This window comes from Orbicella franksi, chromosome 2 (genome assembly GCF_964199315.1).
Source record: "Orbicella franksi chromosome 2, jaOrbFran1.1, whole genome shotgun sequence".
NCBI classification, from domain to species: domain Eukaryota; kingdom Metazoa; phylum Cnidaria; class Anthozoa; order Scleractinia; family Merulinidae; genus Orbicella; species Orbicella franksi.
In genome coordinates, this window is record NC_138146.1 from 36,501,790 (window position 1) to 36,524,172 (window position 22,383).

At 38.6% G+C, this 22,383-nt stretch overlaps 1 protein-coding gene across 1 annotated transcript; it reads right to left on the bottom strand.

Annotated features, from left to right (window-relative positions):
• Window positions 1–890: 890 nt before the first annotated feature.
• On the bottom strand, window positions 891–16,378 carry LOC145473810 (uncharacterized). The gene is made up of 14 exons (XM_081455077.1): window positions 16,350–16,378; window positions 14,551–14,622; window positions 13,542–13,613; window positions 13,057–13,128; window positions 12,078–12,149; window positions 11,528–11,599; window positions 9,858–9,929; window positions 5,760–5,831; window positions 4,750–4,821; window positions 4,253–4,324; window positions 3,249–3,488; window positions 2,699–2,770; window positions 1,971–2,042; window positions 891–1,118 (listed from the first exon to the last, which is right to left on the bottom strand). The coding sequence occupies exons 2-14, from the start codon at window positions 14,616–14,618 to the stop codon at window positions 1,034–1,036; spliced, it is 1,113 nt and encodes a 370-aa protein (XP_081311203.1). The 5' UTR covers window positions 14,619–14,622; window positions 16,350–16,378; the 3' UTR covers window positions 891–1,033.
• Window positions 16,379–22,383: the final 6,005 nt, after the last annotated feature.

A 22,383-nucleotide genomic window follows, 5' to 3' on the forward strand; every position in this document is an offset into this window, starting at 1 on the left:
GGAGGCTTATATTCGGTGAGGCTTATAACCTGAGGAATTTTCTGGTTTACAAGTAGATGGGCCTATAGCCGAGGGGACGTATAAGCAGGGAGTCTTGTAAGCGGCAGTTTACGATATCCTTACACATGGTTTAAATTAGAGATCCCTCATAGTCAAAATGCCTGCGGTATTTATGAGGTTTATACGATGATTTTCGATTTCTTGGCGTAATAGTATGTAATAGACATCGCAGGTTTCAATAGCCCTTTTCACGGTTAATTTTTGCCGATTTGCATTACAATGTAATCCAACGTGGATGCGAGGCAATTTCGGGCTAAAACTACAAAATAGCCCGAAATAGACCAATTTCGATATATTAAAATTCAGCGTAACACAGTAGACCTCAGTATGAGGCTCTGGGGAATAAACCCCACAAACTCTGCAGTTATTCCCCAGAGCCTCATACTGAGGCCTATTGTTTTAGGCTGAATTTTAATATATCGAAATTGGTCTATTGCCTCACACACGCATGCTAGATTTTATTGTAATGCAAATGAGCAAAGTTAACCGTGAAAAGGGTTATTGACCTAAAGGTACTGGTTTCTATGGAAACCGTTGTGCGGAGACGGCAAGCAATTAAAACGCTTAGCTATTTATAGAATATTGAAGTTAACAAAGGTAAATTAATAAGCTCACAGTAGCGAATTTGTGATGTCATTTTGTTGTGATGTCATTTTGAGATCCAACGTTCAAAGCGTCAGCTTTGCACTCTCACCGTGATTGAATGCGTCAATTATTTATAGCTCCACCCTTTCTTTGCTTAAAGCGCTGCCCCTATAATCATTTATCTAATAATGTAGCCTGCGTAGGAAGGGTTGCTGAGTGAGAGCAAAAAAAAAAAATAGACGAAGCAGGGGGATGGTAGGTCGCTCGCTCCACCACCACCCTGCTTCGTGGTTTTTTATGCTTTTGCTTCAATTTGGCGCGGCCAGAATGTGGAAAGAGCTCTTCGTAGCTAGGGGAACGCTTGCTCCGCAGGCTAGTAATAATGAAATCACCATACATACAATTCTGTGAGATTCCTGGTGTTCAAGAACAACTCAGGTGGCAGTTTCTCCAGGATGTTGTTGCTCAAGTCTCTGTAAATTACACACAAAACTTGATTAATAAGAAAACAGAAAAAAAAAATTAACGTAATTCATTTATTAATATTACATGGCTTGTGTTTGTCGCCGATCTAACGCGCGCTCTGACTGGCTAATTCTAGCGCATTTATTCTTCCGTAATGCCCACAGGCCGATTACAGGTTACAGGCCCGCAAAAACAAAGCAAAAATCCTGATGATAAACCGGTCTTTACGGGAAAATCTCAAACCTTGGCCTTGCCGTATTGATCGCTCGGTCAATACTGCAAGTCTCAGTCTGAGATTTACTCGTGACGACCTCACTCTCGGTTAATAAGTGGTTAGAAATGGACAGATATCTTTTTTGCAATTGCCGCGAAGTGCTCCCAGTCCCAGTAATCAACTGCATGAAGCAACGTTCCATGTTTCAAGCGCGAATTCAACCTAGCTAAATAACTGAGGTGCTATTTATATTGAATATTGATGTTAACAAAGGTAAATTAATAAGCCACACTAGCGAATTTCTGATGTCGCTTTCCTCTAAAGAAGGAGATCCAACGCTCGAAGCATCGTTTTTGCACTCTCACCGTAATTGAATGGGTCAATTCTTCATGGCTCCACCCTTTCTTTACTTATAGCGCGGCTTATACAATCAGTTACCTTATAATAGAGCCTGCGTAGCAAGCATTGCCGAGCGAGAGCAAAAACATCGACGAAGCAAGGGGAGGTGGGTCGCTCGCACAACCACCCACTGCTTCGTCGATTTTTCTGCCCTAGCTCTAATGTACCCGCGGCCAGCATGCGGAAAAAGCTCTTTGTACGGGCGCGCTTGTACCCTGGCTAGTAATAATGAAAACGTCATACATACAATTTTGTGAGATTCCTGGTGTTCAAGAACAACTCAGGTGGCAGCTTCCCTAGACTGATGTTGCTTAAGTCTCTGTAAATTACACACAAAATAATTAACAACAAAACGGAAAAATTATCGTAATGAAATTGATAATACTGTTTTAAAATGTATCAGCTTTACATGAACAAAATGTTCAATTCAGTGACGGCGACAACCAGTCATCATGGTTATCATCATCATTTATTAACAATAACGCTTTTGAAAGAATTCAAACATCTAGAGACAATGTAATTATCGCCGAAAATACACGTACAAGATGGTTGTCGAAGCAGGTAGTTTCAATGCAGAAACATTCTTTAGCTCTACTCCACTGCATAAAACCTTTATGGCAAATGGAGATGTCCTTAGATTCTTGCATTTACATGACTTTCGGCAGTCTTCAAAACCAGACTTGGAATTATTAGATGCGAAGAAATTAGCTTTTGAGCCTCTACTTATCAAGTGAGTTAGTGAGTTGCGACCTTGTCTGTTCGGACTCGGCAACATTGCTGCTACTTTTCATTTGCAGGGCAGAGATAATCATGGTTTATGTTTAGCGAAAAGAACAGGCTATCTTCGTCAACCAACTACTATCATCAAAACTATCTGGAAGAAATGGTGTATTGATTAGCCTCGGCTCCGAGCCATCCTCTGTAACTTAATAGGATTAACATTATTTTCATGGCTGAAGGAAGCGTATCACTTACAGACGCATCAACTTCGTATTGTCATCAAAAAGCCTCGGAGGCAACTGCTCTAACTGGTTTCCATCCAATTCCCTGTCATAAAATCATTTCAATAGGGACGATAAATTATAACAATAAATATACAAGTGCTTGAACTGCCAATCCCACCCGCAGCGAGAAATAATAAGATAGAATGGTTCTTTATTTTAGCACTTTGACAATTGCAAAATGAAAAAAACAAAATTGAAATTAAAACAAAAACTTTAATCCTCGGAAATGGCGGTCAGCATTGATTTTTATTAAGATAGCACATAATACTTTATTGGCAGGAATTTACTAAACGCACACCCAGATTAAAACTACCTGCGCAAATTGATGCCTACACCAAATAACCCACACCTCCCTCTCTCTCATTCAAAAGTCAAATTGTCCACCCCTTGACAATTTTGTCTTTAGCGGTCTTTGTATGTTAAGTTCTCTGCCCTACTAACTGTGTTTGTCACCAATCTATTCAGTTCTAAAGATAACCACACGCATGGAATCATAAACTGCACAAAATCGATGTATTTACAGGATCTCCAATTTCGTGAGACCATCAAATATTCCTGGAGCCAGTTCCTTGATTTTGTTTTCCTGAAGGTACCTGCGATTAATTTCAACAATACCAGACACATTAAATTTCGTGCTATACGTTATTATTACAGTTTCATTAAACATGAAAGGAATATAAGGTAAACTACATAATTTGAGGCTGTGTAAAGCACCCTTTCGAGAGCAAATTGATCTAAGCTGGTATATCCACATGCACATACTTAATGAAAAGACGAGGAGATTAAATTAACTTTTTGGGTCTTGGTTTAATTTGTGTAAACAAAGCAAGTCTAGTTTCAATTACCGATCATCAGTCTCTTAACACATTGTCTCCGAACGCGACAGCTGATGCATTGTCAGAAATCTTCCAGCAACTTAGATGGATAGTTACGTTACAGGCATTCCATCACAGACAACGACCAAGGCATATTTTTGCCAAAATTGCAACAAAACTTGCACTCCACCCATCAAACGTTTCAGCAATCATCAGGCATTACAAACTGCCGGGCTTGTTTTCCTTTAATGCGCAGAAAACAAGGATATCCACACATGAAACACACATTTCACAATTTGGGCGATCAAAGCGCTAACTCTAGAAACATTAACTTCACAAACTTGTTACGGCGGTAAGTTAACCTTTACAAATTCACGTCAATAAATAGCTAAGTTGTTTACTCGCCTGCCGACGTACTTTTAGAAACTAATACCTTTGTTTATCGTGCAACAAAAAGTTGTTCTCACAAATTTCTCATAGAAAGCACGAGAAATCCTTTCTTGCCATTTAGTTTCCCGCTTGAAGTGGTAACTTCTCAGCGTCAAAATACCTACGCTTAATGGAAACGTTAACTAGCCCAATAATTTTCTTAATGATATTTGACAAGTAGTTTCTGGACAAAACGAGCAGGTTAATGCTTTCATGGTTCCTTTCTTTCCTTACCCATACCCCATGTAATGAGAATGCAACAAAATATTACCCATACGTACAATTCCTTGAGACTGCTGGTGTTTGAGAACAATGCAGACGGCATCTCCTCCAAAGGGTTGTTGTTCATGTTGCTAGAAGTAACAACAAATTGACACAAGAAACGAAAATATTAACCGCAACAAAAAGGACGGTTTTAAAATGCATACGACCTTCACTACTGACCATGACTCTTTATTTTAGCACTTTCACAATCGCAAAATTGAAAACCCTAATCCTGGGCAACGGCGGTCAGCATTGATTTTTATTAAGAGAGCACATAATATTTTATTGGCAGGAATTTCCTAAACGCTCCGCAAATTGATGCCTATACCAAATCACCCATCCCTCCCCTCTCTCATTCAAAAGTCAAATTGTCCACCCCTTAACATTTTTTGTTTTTAGCAGTCTAAGTATGTTAAGTTATTTGCCCTGCTAGCAGTGTTTATCACCGATCTATTCAATTCTAAAGATAACTACACGCATGGAATCATAAACTGCACAAAATCGATGTATTTACAGGATCTCCAACTTAATGAGACCATCAAATATTCCTGGGGCCAGTTCTTTGATTTTGTTTTCCTGAAGGTACCTGCGATTTATTTAAACAATACCAGGCACATTAAATCTCGTGCTACACGTTATTATTACAGTTTCATTAAGCATGAAGGGAATGTAAGATATACTACATAATTTGAGGCCGTGTAAAGCACCCTTTCGAGAGCAAATTGATCTAAGCTGGTATATCCACATGCACATACTTAATGAAGAGACGAGGAGATTAAATTAACTTTTTGGGTCTTGGTTTGTGTAAACAAAGCAAGTCTAGTTTCAATTACCGATCATCAGTCTCTTAACACATTGTCTCCGAACGCGACAGCTGATGCATTGTCAGAAATCTTCCAGCAACTTAGAAAAACTGAAGGATACCTGCGTTACAGGCATTCCATCACAAATAACGACCAAGGCATATTTTTGCCAAAAGTGCAACAAAACTTGCACTCCACCCATCAAATTTTTCAGTCATACTCAGGCATTAGAAACTGCCGGGCTTATTTCGCTTTAATGCTCGGAAAACAAGGCCATCCACAAATAAACCACACATTCCACAATTTGCGCTGGCAAAGGGCTAACTCTAGAAGCATCAACTTCACAAACTTGTTACGGCGGTAAGCTAACCTTATCAACTTGTCAAGTTGATAAATAGCTAACTGGTATACTCGCCTGCTGTCGTATTTTTAAAAACTAAAACCTTTGTTTATCGTGCTACAATAAATTGTTCTCACCAAATTTCTAATAGAAAGCGCGGAAAATCCTTTCTTGCCATTTAGTTTCCCGCTTGAAGCAGTAACTTCTCAACGTCAAAATGCCTACGCTTAATGGAAACGTTAACTAGCCCAATAATTTTCATAATGATATTTGACAAGTAGTTTCTGGACAAAACGAGCAGGTTAATGCTTTCATGGTTCCTTTCTTTCCTTACCCGTACCCCATGTAATGAGAATGCAACAAAATATTACCCATACGTACAATTCCTTGAGACTGCTGGTGTTTGAGAACAATGCAGACGGCATCTCCTCCAAATGGTTGTTGTTCATGTTGCTAGAAGTAACAACAAATTGACACAATTAAGGAAGGAAAATATTAACCGCAAACAAAAAAAAATTCGCGACGGTTTTAAAATGCATACGACGTTCATTGCTGACCATGAGTTTAGCTGATATCAATGCCAAGGTGATAATCTGATATCATCATTAACAATAACGCTTTTGAAACAACTTGGACGTATTTCCTTACATTCTTCTTCGCCAGAAATATTAAATCCCGGGGTTGAAATCCTCCTTCCTTCCACTCGAAAGATTTGTGTTCGGTTGTCCCGATTCCCACTAGCTCCCCAACGCTTTGTAAATAACCAGCTTGTCAGCCTTCCACTACTTGGCATTTTTTACAAGCATTCGTTCCTACTTGCAGTATTTGTTTATATAGTATACCTAATAGACCATATTACTATTCTCCGTGAATAACATTATAGAAGGGATTTATTTCAATTGTATAGGTAGTCAAAATGATTTCGACTGCAACTTGAAGAAAAAAAAAAGTACAAGTAAATCTTTCAAAGACTAAAAAACTGCACGAGCCAGTAAGGATCAAAACATCATTTGATTGCTAGTTAATATAATTACTTGTTAATCAAATAATTACGAGAAAAATCATTTGATTGCTTGTTACAATACAATACTAAATAATTAGATTTGCTCTCGATTTCTATCGCGGGATAGTTGGCGAGGGCGCAACCCGAGTCAACTATCACGCAGAGAAATCGTGAGCCAATAATCTAATTGTTTTAGTATAAATCTACTAGTCGTTCAAAACTTTATCTAAATCCTCTTCATAGACACTTCGAAAACGCCAAGAAGCGGCCGTAATTTTGTTAACGAGGGCACACTGCCACGATACTCACTCTCCACCACAGAATAGATAGTGGGTAACGTAGCCAATCAGAGAACGGCATTCGTAATAGAACGCTAGTAGATTTATGCTAAAATACATTTTTAGACACGTCACGTCTAAAGCTGTACAAGTTCCTTCAAGATACGTACGTGTTTTCCTAAAATACAAAGATCTATGTAATTTATTAGTTTGTTGTCTCTGCGTTAATAATATACATGCAATTTAATTTCAACTTCTTGCACTCAGTTTCAACTTTCTGCACTGCTTGGGATTAATTGACATGCTCTCAGCCAATCAGCATGCTGATATTTTTGCATGTTTATTATTAGCATTTGAAAAGACTCCCTACATTAGCCTCAATTGCAGGTTAGTTCCAGTCAACTGCTGAGATTACGAAAATGGTTTATTAGCACAGCAGCGTACAGCGGAATACCATGACACTAGAGGTCAATTATTTATTATTTTTATAACTGTATTATAATTGTGGCAATGTAAGTAGAAGAGTAGCGTCTTTCGGTATTTTAATGTAAAAATGCTAGTTCACATTTTGTAATTGGACACCCCGCGCCATTCGCATGTTAATTGTTTGCGCTTTAATGCCTCTCTTGTAAACCTTATGAAAAAAGCTACAGTCCTTTTCGCTCAAAAGAAGTTTTTAAGTTATTGATATGACCTCGAGTCGTACAATTCAGAGTGTAATAGTGCTCTCAATTTCAAATTGGCCTCACGCTGTGCGCTTGTCCCTTCAGTTTGAAATTACTCAGGGTCCGATTATTCCCTTAAGTTACACATCACTTGGTCCAATTACTATTACTCAATGCAGTTAATTGTTATCCAGATGAAACATAATCACATGCATGGAATAAACTGTAAAACAAACGATATATTTACAGCTTCTCCAGCTTCGTGAGACCATTAAATATTTCTGACGTCAAATCTTTGATCTTGTTTTCTTGAAGGAACCTGCAATTTATTTCAAAACCATAGCCACGCTAAATTTCCAATTACACAATATTGTAAGCGTATTGTTAAAGGGAATATAAGAGAATCTTAAAGGGAATATAAGGGAATATATAAAGGGAATGTATACTTAAAAGGAATATAGAAAGATATACATAATTTGAGCTCATATAAAGCATCTTTTCACGGTGCTAGTTAGAAGTTGCAAGTTTGAGGCAGAGAGATAACTAACTGCAAGAGAGAAATGATTGTCTCGCCGAATCTTCCAGGTTGATGTGAACGCGTAGGACTGGAACGAATTCACATGCCGTACATGTGATAATGGTTGTTGGCAATAAACGCACGTCGTCTGCCATACGGACGGAACAGGCATCGTTTGTGTCGATTTACACGGTCAATATAAACTACGGACAGTGGACTGAAGACTGCGGACTGCGAACTACGGACTGGGTATAAAACATGGACTTAGGTACAAAACGCGGACTAAGTATAACGGACTGGCTATAAAACACGGACTCGGGTATAAAACGGGGACTGCGGACTAAATGCGGCCTGCCAACTGCAGTCCGTGTTTTTTACTGACCGGTCGTAACTAATATTACGTAATACATGTATAAACGCGAACAAACCTTCTCGTATGCGCGTGCTTTGCGATCAATTCCTTTGTTTTCGCACCTGCCGGAGGGAGGCCAATTTCACGCCTACCTAACAGCTCAGGCACAGAATGCTTCTCCTAGAATTTCTGCTCTTTTAACATACCAAACCTACCAAAACTCGATCGCACTCTTTAATCCACGATTACTACTAGTATAATATTTTTGAGGAAGGAAAGAAACAAGGCAGATTTTTCTCTCAGAACCTGAGTCTCGCAAACATTAATTCTTGCCTACGTTTTGTTTTATATTCGGAACTAGACGAAGGAATCCGAGTCCATCTGAGAAATAAAGAGAAAAGTCAAATAGACATCAGGATGTAATAGCTTATCCACGGTTGCATCTTGGCATATTGATTTCATTGTGTTTGACTAAGACCATGCCTTATTCTTAGAAAAGACCTGTAAATCCGAGATAGAAAAGAGGTCGTCGATGTTGCATTTATAAGTTTCCCAGACCAAATAGACTACAAGAAGTTTTAACTGTTTACCGTAAACTGCCCCTTACAAGCTCTGGGCTTATACAACTTTGTAGGGGCTTATAAACGAAGGAGCTTATATCCAAATGGGCTTATAACCGGAATATAAAAACAGTTGCGAAACGAGCAATGGCTGTACATGTTGATGGAGATAGATTTTTCATTTACTGGTAATTAAGCTTTAAAACATCATAATAAAGGAAAGGAAAGCTAGAGGAGGGAGGCTTATATTCGGTGAGGCTTATAACCCGAGGTATTTTCTGGTTTACAAGTAGATGGGCCTATAGCCGAGGGGACGTATAAGCAGGAGGTCTTGTAAGCGGCAGTTTACGATATCCTTACACATGGTTTAAATTAGAGATCCCTCATAGTCAAAATGCCCGCGGTATTTATGAGGTTTATACGATGATTTTCGATTTCTTGGCGTAATATATGTAATAGACATAGCAGGTTTCATTAGCCCTTTTCACGGTTAATTTTTCTCATTTGCATTACAATGTAGTCCAACGTGGATGCGAGGCAATTTCGGGCTAAAACTACAAATTAGCTCGAAATTATTATGATGCAAATGAGCAAAGTTAACCATGAAAAGGGTTATTATTGACCTAAAGGTACTGGTTTCTATGGAGACCGTTGTGCGGAAGACGGCAAGCAATTGAAACGCTTAGCTATTTATATAATATTGAAGTTAACAAAGGTAAATTGATAAGCTCACAGTGGCGAATGTGTGATGTCATTTTGTTGTGATTTCATTTTGAGATCCAACGTTCAAAGCGTCGGCTTTGCACTCTCACCGTGATTGAATGCGTCGATTATTTATAGCTCCACCCTTTCTTTGCTTATAGCGCGGCCCATATAATCATTTATCTAATAGTGTAGCCTGCGTAGGAAGTGTTGCCGAGTGAGAGCAAAAAAAATCGACGCAGCTGGGGGATGGTGCGTCGCTCGCCCCACCACCACCCTGCTTCGTCGATTTTTCTACTTTTGCTTCAATTTGGCGCGGGAATGTGGAATGTGGAAAGAGCTCTTCTTAGCTAGGGGAACGCTTGCCCCGCAGGCTAGTAATAATGAAATCGCCATACATACAATTCTGTGAGATTCCTGGTGTTCAGGAACAACTCAGGTGGCAGTTTCTCCAGGGTGTTGTTGCTTAAGTCTCTGCAAATTACACACAAAACTTGATTAACAAGGAAACAGAAAAAAAAAAATTATCGTAATTTATTAATATTACATGGCTTGTGTTTGTAGCCGATCTAACGCGCGCTCTGACTGGCTAATTCTAGCGCATTTATTCTTCCGTAATGCCCACGGGCCGATTACAGGTTACAGGCCCGCAAAAACAAAGCAAAAAGGCTGATAATAAACAACTTATTAACCTCCAAAGTTCGGTCTTTACGGGAAAATCTCAAACCTTGACCTTGCCGTATTGATCGCTCGGTCAATACTGCAAGTCTCAGTCTGAGATTTACTCGTGACGACCTCACTCTCGGTTAATAAGTGGTTAGAAATGGACAGATATGTTTTTTTAAATTGCCGCGAAGTGCTCCCAGTCCCAGTAATCAACTGCCTGAAGCAACGTTCCATGTTTCTAGCGCGAATCCGACCTAGCTAAATAACTGAGGTGCTATTTATATTGAATATTGATGTTAACAAAGGTAAATTAATAAGCCACAGTAGCGAATATCTGATGTCGCTTTGCTCTAAAGAAGGAGATCCAACGCTCGAAGCATCGTTTTTGCACTCTCACCTTGATTGAATGGGTCAATTCTTCATGGCTCCACCCTTTCTTTACTTATAGCGCGGCTTATACAATCAGTTACCTTATAATAGAGCCTGCGTAGCAAGCATTGCCGAGCGAGAGCAAAAACATCGACGAAGCAAGGGGAGGTGGGTCGCTCGCACAACCACCCACTGCTTCGTCGATTTTTCTGCCCTAGCTCTAATGTACCCGCGGCCAGCATGCGGAAAAAGCTCTTTGTACGGGCGCGCTTGTACCCTGGCTAGTAATAATGAAAACGTCATACATACAATTTTGTGAGATTCCTGGTGTTCAAGAACAACTCAGGTGGCAGCTTCCCTAGACTGATGTTGCTTAAGTCTCTGTAAATTACACACAAAATAATTAACAACAAAACGGAAAAATTATCGTAATGAAATTGATAATACTGTTTTAAAATGTATCAGCTTTACATGAACAAAATGTTCAATTCAGTGACGGCGACAACCAGTCATCATGGTTATCATCATCATTTATTAACAATAACGCTTTTGAAAGAATTCAAACATCTAGAGACAATGTAATTATCGCCGAAAATACACGTACAAGATGGTTGTCGAAGCAGGTAGTTTCAATGCAGAAACATTCTTTAGCTCTACTCCACTGCATAAAACCTTTATGGCAAATGGAGATGTCCTTCGATTCTTGCATTTACATGACTTTCGGCAGTCTTCAAAACCAGACTTGGAATTATTAGATGCGAAGAAATTAGCTTTTGAGCCTCTACTTATCAAGTGAGTTAGTGAGTTGCGACCTTGTCTGTTCGGACTCGGCAACATTGCTGCTACTTTTCATTTGCAGGGCAGAGATAATCATGGTTTATGTTTAGCGAAAAGAACAGGCTATCTTCGTCAACCAACTACTATCATCAAAACTGTCTGGAAGAAATGGTGTATTGATTAGCCTCGGCTCCGAGCCATCCTCTGTAACTTAATAGGATTAACATTATTTTCATGGCTGAAGGAAGCGTATCACTTACAGACGCGTCAACTTCGTATTGTCATCAAAAAGCCTCGGAGGCAACTGCTCTAACTGGTTTCCATCCAATTCCCTGTCATAAAATCATTTCAATAGGGACGATAAATTATAACAAGAAATATACAAGTGCTTGAATTGCCAATCCCACCCGCAGCGAGAAATAATAAGATAGAATGGTTCTTTATTTTAGCACTTTGACAATTGCAAAATGAAAAAAACAAAATTGAAATTAAAACAAAAACTTTAATCCTCGGAAATGGCGGCCAGCATTGATTTTTATTAAGATAGCACATAATATTTTATTGGCAGGAATTTACTAAACGCACACCCAGATTAAAACTACCTGCGCAAATTGATGCCTATACCAAATAACCCACCCCTCCCTCTGTCTCATTCAAAAGTCAAATTGTCCACCCCTTGACAATTTTGTCTTTAGCGGTCTTTGTATGTTAAGTTCTCTGCCCTACTAACTGTGTTTGTCACCAATCTACTCAGTTCTAAAGATAACCACACGCATGGAATCATAAACTGCACAAAATCGATGTATTTACAGGATCCCCAATTTCGTGAGACCATCAAATATTCCTGGAGCCAGTTCCTTGATTTTGTTTTCATGAAGGTACCTGCGATTAATTTCAACAATACCAGACACATTAAATTTCGTGCTATACGTTATTATTACAGTTTCATTAAACATGAAGGGAATATAAGGTAAACTACATAATTTGAGGCCGTGTAAAGCACCCTTTCGAGAGCAAATTGATCTAAGCTGGTATATCCACATGCACATACTTAATGAAGAGACGAGGAGATTAAATTAACTTTTTGGGTCTTGGTTTGTGTAAACAAAGCAAGTCTAGTTTCAATTACCGATCATCAGTCTCTTAACACATTGTCTCCGAACGCGACAGCTGATGCATTGTCAGAAATCTTCCGGCAACTTAGATGGATAGCTACGTTACAGGCATTCCATCACAGACAACGACCAAGGCATATTTTTGCCAAAATTGCAACAAAACTTGCACTCCACCCATCAAACGTCTCAGTAATCATCAGGCATTACAAACTGCCGGGCTTGTTTTCCTTTAATGCGCAGAAAACAAGGATATCCACACATGAAACACACATTTCACAATTTCCGCGAGCAAAGCGCTAACTCTAGAAACATCAACTTCACAAACTTGTTACACAAACTTGCTAACAAATTCACGTCAATAAATAGCTAAGTTGTTTACTCGCCTGCCGACGTACTTTTAGAAACTAATACCTTTGTTTATCGTGCAACAAAAAGTTGTTCTCACAAATTTCTAACAGAAAGCACGAGAAATCCTTTCTTGCCATTTAGTTTCCAGCTTGAAGTGGTAACTTCTCAACGTCAAAATGCCTACGCTTAATGGAAATGTTAACTAGCCCAATGATGTTTGACAAGTAGTTTGGACAAAACGAGCAGGTTATTGCTTTCATGGTTCCTTTCTTTCCTTACCCGTACCCCATGTAATGAGAATGCAACAAAATACTAGCTATACATACAATTCCTTGAGACTGCTGGTGTTCGAGAACAATGCAGACGGCATCTCCTCCAAATGGTTGTTGCTCATGTTGCTAGAAGTAACAACAAATTGACACAAGAAACGAAAATATTAACCGCAACAAAAAGGACGGTTTTAAAATGCATACGACCTTCACTACTGACCATGACTCTTTATTTTAGCACTTTCACAATCCCTAATCCTGGGCAACGGCGGTCAGCATTGATTTTTATTAAGAGAGCACATAATATTTTATTGGCAGGAATTTCCTAAACGCTCCGCAAATTGATGCCTATACCAAATCACCCATCCCTCCCCTCTCTCTCATTCAAAAGTCAAATTGTTCACCCCTTAACATTTTTTGTTTTTAGCAGTCTAAGTATGTTAAGTTATTTGCCCTGCTAGCAGTGTTTATCACCGATCTATTCAATTCTAAAGATAACTACACGCATGGAATCATAAACTGCACAAAATCGATGTATTTACAGGATCTCCAACTTAATGAGACCATCAAATATTCCTGGGGCCAGTTCTTTGATTTTGTTTTCCTGAAGGTACCTGCGATTTATTTGAACAATACCAGGCACATTAAATCTCGTGCTACACGTTATTATTACAGTTTCATTAAGCATGAAGGGAATGTAAGATATACCACATAATTTGAGGCCGTATAAAGCACCCTTTCGAGAGCAAATTGATCTAAGCTGGTATATCCACATGCACATACTTAATGAAGAGACGAGGAGATTAAATTAACTTTTTGGGTCTTGGTTTGTGTAAACAAAGCAAGTCTAGTTTCAATTACCGATCATCAGTCTCTTAACACATTGTCTCCGAACGCGACAGCTGATGCATTGTCAGAAATCTTCCAGCAACTTAGAAAAACTGAAGGATACCTGCGTTACAGGCATTCCATCACAAATAACGACCAAGGCATATTTTTGCCAAAAGTGCAACAAAACTTGCACTCCACCCATCAAATTTTTCAGTCATACTCAGGCATTAGAAACTGCCGGGCTTATTTCGCTTTAATGCTCGGAAAACAAGGCCATCCACAAATAAACCACACATTCCACAATTTGCGCTGGCAAAGGGCTAACTCTAGAAGCATCAACTTCACAAACTTGTTACGGCGGTAAGTTAACCTTATCAACTTGTCAAGTTGATAAATAGCTAACTGGTATACTCGCCTGCCGTCGTATTTTTAAAAACTAAAACCTTTGTTTATCGTACTACAATAAATTGTTCTCACCAAATTTCTAATAGAAAGCGCGGAAAATCCTTTCTTGCTATTTAGTTTCCCGCTTGAAGTGGTAACTTCTCAACGTCAAAATGCCTACGCTTAATGGAAACGTTAACTAGCCCATAATTTTCTTAATGATATTTGACAAGTAGTTTCTGGACAAAACGAGCAGGTTATTGCTTTCATGGTTCCTTTCTTTCCTTACCCGTACCCCATGTAATGAGAATGCAACAAAATACTACCCATACGTACAATTCCTTGAGACTGCTGGTGTTTGAGAACAATGCAGACGGCATCTCCTCCAAATGGTTGTTGCTCATGTTGCTAGAAGTAACAACAAATTGACACAAGGAAGGAAAATATTAACCGCAAACAAAAAGAAATTCGCGACGGTTTTAAAATGCATACGACGTTCATTGCTGACCATGAGTTTAGCTGATATCAATGCCAAGGTGATAATCTGATATCATCATTAACAATAACGCTTCTGAAACAACTTGGACGTATTTCCTTACATTCTTCTTCGCCAGAAATATTAAATCCCGGGGTTGAAATCCTCCTTCCTTCCACTCGAAAGATTTGTGTTCGGTTGTCCCGATTCCCACTAGCTCCCCAACGCTTTGTAAATAACCAGCTTGTCAGCCTTCTACTACTTGGCATTTTTTACAAGCATTCGTTCCTATTTGCAGTATTTGTTTATATAGTATACCTAATAGACCATATTACTATTCTCCGTGAATAACATTATAGAAGGGATTTATTTCAATTGTATAGGTAGTCAAAATGATTTCGACTGCAACTTGAAGAAAAAAAAAGTACAAGTAAATCTTTCAAAGACTAAAAAACTGCACGAGCCAGTAAGGATCAAAACATCATTTGATTGCTAGTTAATATAATTACTTGTTAATCAAATAATTACGAGAAAAATCATTTGATTGCTTGTTACAATACAATACTAAATAATTAGATTTGCTCTCGATTTCTATCGCGGGATAGTTGGCGAGGGCGCAACCCGAGTCAACTATCACGCAGAGAAATCGTGAGCCAATAATCTAATTGTTTTAATATAAATCTACTAGTCGTTCAAAACTTTATCTAAATCCTCTTCATAGACACTTCGAAAACGCCAAGAAGCGGCCGTAATTTTGTTAACGAGGGCACACTGCCACGATACTCACTCTCCACCACAGAATAGATAGTGAGTAACGTAGCGAATCAGAGAACGGCATTCGTAATAGAACGCTAGTAGATTTATACTAAAATACATTTTTAGACACGTCACGTCTAAAGCTGTACAAGTTCCTTCAAGATACGTACGTGTTTTCCTAAAATACAAAGCTCTATGTAATTTATTAGTTTGTTGTCTCTGCGTTAATAATATACATGCAATTTAATTTCAACTTCTTGCACTCAGTTTCAACTTTCTGCACTGCTTGGGATTAATTGACATGCTCTCAGCCAATCAGCATGTTGATATTTTTGCATGTTTATTATTAGCATTTGAAAAGACTCCCTACATTAGCCTCAATTGCAGGTTAGTTCCAGTCAACTGCTGAGATTACGAAAATGGTTTATTAGCACAGCAGCGTACAGCGGAATACCATGACACTTGAAAAGGTCAATTATTTATTATTTTTACAACTGTATTATAATTGTGGCGATGTGAGTGTAAAAATGCTAGTTCACATTTTGTAATTGGACACCCCGCGCCATTCGCATGTTTCAACATGCGAATGGGGCGTTTGTTTGCGCTTTAATGCCCCTCTTGTAAACCTTATGAAAAAAGCTACAGTCCTTTTCGCTCAAAAGAAGTTTTTAAGTTATTGATATGACCTCGAGTCGTACAATTCAGAGTGTAATAGTGCTCTCAATTTCAAATTGGCCTCAAGCTGCGCGCTTGTCCGTTCAGTTTGAAATTACTCGGGGCCCTATTATTCCCTTAAGTTACATATCACTTGGTCCAATTACTATTACTAGTTGCAGTTAATTGTTATCCAGATGAAAGATAACCACATGCATGGAATAAAGTGTAAAACAAACGATATATTTACAGCTTCTCCAGCTTCGTGAGACCATTAAATATTCCTGACGTCAAATCTTTAATCTTGTTTTCTTGAAGGAACCTGCAATTTATTTTAAAACCATGGCCACGCTAAATTTCGAATTACACAATATTGTAAGCGTATTGTTAAAGGGAATATAAGAGAATCTTAAAGGGAATATAAGGGAATATATAAAGGGAATGTATACTTAAAAGGAATATAGAAAGATATACATAATTTGAGCTCATATAAAGCATCTTTTCACGGTGCTAGTTAGAAGTTGCAAGTTTGAGGCAGAAAGATAACTAACTACAAGAGAGAAATGATTGTCTCGCCGAATCTTCCAGGTTGATGTGAACGCGTAGGACTGGAACGAATTCACATGCCGTACGCGTGATAATGGTTGTTGGCAATAAACGCACGTCGTCTGCCATACGGACGGAACAGGCATCGTTTGTGTCGATTTACACGGTCAATATAAACTACGGACAGTGGACTGAAGACTGCGGACTGCGAACTACGGACTGGGTATAAAACATGGACTTAGGTACAAAACGCGGACTAAGTATAACAGACTGGGTATAAAACACGGACTAGGGTATAAAACGGGGACTGCGGACTAAATGCGGCCTACCAAGTGCAATCCGTGTTTTTTAATGACCGGTCGTAACTAATATTACGTAATACATGTATAAACGCGAACAAACCTTCTCGTATGCGCGTGCTTTGCGATCAATTCCTTTGTTTTCGCACCTGCCGGAGGGAGGCCAATTTCACGCCTACCTAACAGCTCAGGCACAGAATGCTGCTCCTAGAATTTTTGCTCTTTTAACATACCAAACCTACCAAAACTCGAACGCACTCTTTAATCTACGATTACTACTGGTATAATACTTTTGAGGAAGGAAAGAAACGAGGCGGATTTTTCTCTCAGAACTTGAGTCTCGCAAACATTAATTTGAAAAGTGCGTCTTGCCTAAGTTTTGTTTTATATTCGGAACTAGACGAAGGAAACCGAGTCCATCTGAGGAATAAAGGGAAAAGTTAGATACACAACAGGTCGAAATAGCCTCTCCACGGTTGCATCTTGGCATATTAATTTCATTGTGTTTGACCATATTGTTGGTAAAGGAGTCTCCTTTCCTAACTATGGTTTGACCGAGACCACCGGCCTTATTCTTAGAGGTGCTTCTTAAAATCCAGAACAGAAAAGAGGTTGTCGATGTTGCATTTATAAGTTTCCCAGACCAAATAGACTACGAGAAGTTTTAACTGTTTACCGTAAACTGCCCCTTATAAGCTCTGGGCTTATACAACTTTGTAAGGGCTTATAAAAGGAGGAGCTTATATCCAAATGGGCTTATAACCGGAATATAAAAACAGTTGCGAAACGAGCAATGGCTGTATATGTTGATGGAAATAGATTTTTCATTTACTGGTAATTAAGCTTTAAAACATCATAATAAGGGAAAGGAAAGCTAGAGGAGGGAGGCTTATATTCGGAGAGGCTTATAACCGGAGGTATTTTCTGGTTTACAAGTAGATGGGCTTATAGCCGCGGGGGTTCTTATAAGCGTTTAAGGTGGCTCAAAACAGTTTCTAGCACTTAGGTTGTGATGGGTCGTTTATAACTACTCTTTATCACTTGATGCTACAATCATGGTATTAAAAAACACTGCCCAATCATTAGTGAACACGTTGTTATCATTTTCGTGACACAATAGGTTACAATAGGAACAGTATGACCTGCCAAAAAAAAACCTTAATTACAGTTTTAGGAGCTTATAATTTAAAAACGGCACGAAAATCTTTTTTTATATTATCAAATTTTAATAAGCATGATAAGACGCAACTTTTGGCAAAGTTTTAAGAGCATCTGTTTATAGGGTTCAGAGCCACCTTAAATTTTTGAAAATTTAAGGTGGCTCTTGAGCTGTTAAGGGGGATGGTGGGTCGCTCGCCCCAGCACCCCGGTGCTTCGTCGATTCTTCTGCTTTTGCTTCAATTTGAAGCGGTCAGAATGTGGAAAGAGCTCTTCGGAGCTAGGGGAACGCGTTCTCCGCAGGCTAGTAATAATGAAATCGCCATACATACAATTCTGTGAGATTCCTGGTGTTCAAGAACAACTCAGGTGGCAGTTTCTCCAGAATGTTGTAGCTCAAGTCTCTGTAAATTAAGCGCAAAATAATTAACAAGAAAACGTCTGAGATTTTCCCGTGAAGACCTCACTCTCGGTTAATAAGTGGTTAGAAATGAATATATATCTATTTTTTTTCAATTGACGCGAACCGCCCCCAGTCCCAGTAATCAATTGAGCCGACGTTCCATATTTCCAGCGCGAATCCAACCTAGCTAAATAATTGAGGTGCTATTTATATTGAATATTAAAGTTAATAAAAGAATATTAACAAGCTGCAGTAGCGAATTTCTGATGTCGCTTTGCTCCAGCGAAGATCCAACGTTCGAAGCATCGGCTTTGTACTCTCACCGTGATTGAATGCGTCAATTCTTTATGGCTCCACCCTTTCTTTACTTACGGCGCGGCTTATACAATCAGTTATCTTATAATGCAGTCCGCCTGGCAAGCATTGCCGAGTGAGAGCAAAACATCGACGAAGCAAGGGGAGGTGGGTCGCTCGCACAACAACTTCCTGCTTCGTCGATTTCTCTGCTCTAACTCCAATTTACTCGCGGCCAGCATGCGGAAAAAGCTCTTTGTACGGGAGCGTTTGCTAACCTGGCTAGCAATAATGAAAACGTCATACATACAATTCTGTGAGATTCCTGGTGTTCAAGAACAACTCAGGTGGCAGCTTCTCTAGACTGTTGTTGCTTAAGTCTCTGTAAATTACACACGAAATAATTAATAAGAAAACGAAAAAAAAATAATAATAATAACCCTAATGAAATTTATGATACTGTTTTAAAATGTATCAACTTTACATGAATAAACTGTTCAATTCAGTGATTGTTATAACCAGTTATACTAATACTTTCATCATTATGATCATGGTTATCATCATCATTTATCAACAATAACGCTTTTGAAAGAATTCAAACATCTAAAGACAATGTAATTATCGCCGAAAATATACATACAAGATGGTTGTCGAAGCAGGTAGTTTCCATGCAGAAACATTCTTTAGCTCTACTCCACTACATGAAACCTTCATGCCAAATGGGGGTGTCTTTAGATTCTTGCATTCGCACGACTTTGGGCAGTCTTCAAGACCAGGTTCGGAATTATTAGATGCAAAGAAATTGGCTTTCGCCACAGAAAGCACTGTTGAATTAAGATGAAATAAAATAAGATAAAATACGATAAGAATACCATCTACAATAGAAAATCAGAGGCAATAACGAGAAATGAAGAGAAAGTAAAATGGATTTACTTACCGCTCAACGTCAGCAGTAGAAACATGACGTGAGAGTTCTTTCCTGAATAATCAGGATAAAAATATTAATGAGAGACTTTCTTTGGTTTAATGTAGTTTAGGAGAGATAGCTTATCAGGAAGTACAAATAGAAGCTCACACCGGAAATCGCAGTCCCCTGAATTTTTGTTTTCAAGGTCTTTAAACTGCAAGCTGTAAGTTTAATAACTTGCTTTTCAGTGAAGACACCTGTTTTATTGTTTACCGGCTATCTGCCCCGCTCCACGCCACCCCCACCCCCCTCCCCACCCCGGCGAACCATTTTACAGTAGATCTGAAGCTTCTATTTATCAATTAGATCATGAATTCGACAGTGAATAATCTAACTACTTTAGAAGAATTCTTATTAAATGTTCACGTCTTTCTAATCTATTTTTTAGTTTCAGATAAAGACCGTACGTAATGAACGGGACATAACTACCCAATAGATGAACTTGTTGTTAAAGTTTATTTAGTTGTGCAAAACCGCCTGACGGGCGAACAGACAAATCGAGAGTTACATAGCATACGGATAAAATGCCATGCCGTACCTTAACAATGGATTCTAGACCTAAAAGATTACTTCTAGTTACTTGTATTCGACAACAAAGTACATTTTAGTTGTCATTTTATTATTTTTTTTTTTTTGTCTTAGATATTTTTTTCAGCAAGAACTGAAATGTGCTCAGACCGGATGCCGGTGGAAAAGAACTACCTGTTCAGTCGCGGCATCTTTTCTCCACAACGTGAGCACTTCTGATCAGCACTTGCAATTCTTGCAAACAATTCATGATTGGTTTATGAACCTTTTCACTGCGTTAACATGTCCATCTATTCCATTTTAAATACGTAAATATCAGAAACTGAACCCACATCCTGTTCTCAAAATTCTGACGCAGATGATGTTAACTAATATTCCATTAAAACCCTTGTAAGAAATCCCCGTAAGGTTGATTGTTTGCACGAACAATTCTCATAGTTTTACCCACATACACTAGTTGCCCGTACCTATTTAAGTAAAGCACGTAATGATAATAGATCGGAAGATCACAAGAAGAAGACATAACGAAATACAGATGGCGAGAAACTCAAAACTTGCTGCATAGCCATGAGTGTCGCAAGGATTCTTTTAGCTGTTATTTATACATTAGGTGTAGCCTTTAATTAAGTAGTGATGGGTGAAATTCTGGGTTACCTTAGCGGTGAAAATATCCAAGCTCGAAAAAATATCTTCCTCTCTCAAAAGCCAAAATCCAACAACATTGAATTCTGAATTGGCGGAAAGCCGTTATTTGCATACGTCTGCCTTAAACTACATGAAAACTGACATCTCCCTACTTCATTAAGTTTATCGAATACATGTAGTTAAGGATTAACATGCAGAAATAATTGTCCAAGTGACAAACTTACCTATGAATTCGAATATAATTCGTTATTTCTGGCATTATTTGATAAACCTCTTCGTTAGTTTTACCTTTTACTTGCTTTTTATGGCAAATTTTACTAACTTTTAAGTTTTTGTTCGCTCAATGTGTTCACAGCCAGCATTCGGTATCCAACAAAAAACTTTTAATAATATATTAACAAAGAATTCACGATTGAAAAGAATGTCTCTTAGTAGCCGAATATAATATGTAAGCGTTTGTCGATTTTAGAGACTTGACATTAAAAGAACAACTTAATTTATTTTTTCGTATCTTTCCTCTAACATCTTTAAAAAGTCACAACTAAAAACTTAAATTCACAACTTAAAATAAACAGGTCAGTGAAAGGAGTGAAACATATCAGATAATGAGAAAACAACAACAAAAAAACAAAAAAAAAAAAAATCGACGACGTCCATTTTGCAGATCATGCATTCGCCAGATTATGTATGTATTTTTAATATTTATATTCTCTTTTGTTAACCGTCTTTCTCCCTTTCTTTAGACGGTCGTTGGGTAGAAAAGTAAATACTGTACCATCAACGAGATTTTCATTCACATTCGCCTCAAGAGGTAATACAGAAACTGTACGGAACAGGGAAATGGGAAATGGGAAACAAATACAAAAAATGAGAAACGGAACGGGAAACGAAAGCGGGGAACTGGGATTCTTTAAAATGGAGATTCTTTAAAACTGGGAATCTTTTAAACGGTACATCTTAACTGAAGCTTAGGAAGGCATCTTTTGACTGTAAATTCTCACAACTGCTGAATACCACTAACTACTGCTGGGTTCATTTGTACTCACGGAAATTTCTCCGTTCCCCGTTCTCCGGGTTCCCGTTCCGTTTCCCGTTGTGATTGTTTCCTGCTGCCTGTCTTTATTTTCCCATTCCTTACTTTACCGTTCCCCATTCCTCCGTTTCCACTTCTTCCGTTCCCCGTCTGAAAACCAGATTTTTAGGTGGTTCACCACTCTCGCATATTGATAACTTGAGTCAACTAGCGCAATTTAAAAGATGTATGGGCCGCTTGCACCTGCCAAAGAGGTTGATTCACATTCTACTTTCTCCTGCATTCTACTGCAGACTCATATTAACCGTCCATTCATTTGTTCTATTTTATTTCACTCGCGTAAAACCGTTAAAATTTGCGCCCGTTGACGCGAATAAAATAACGCGACAGTGGACAGATGGGTTGGGAAGG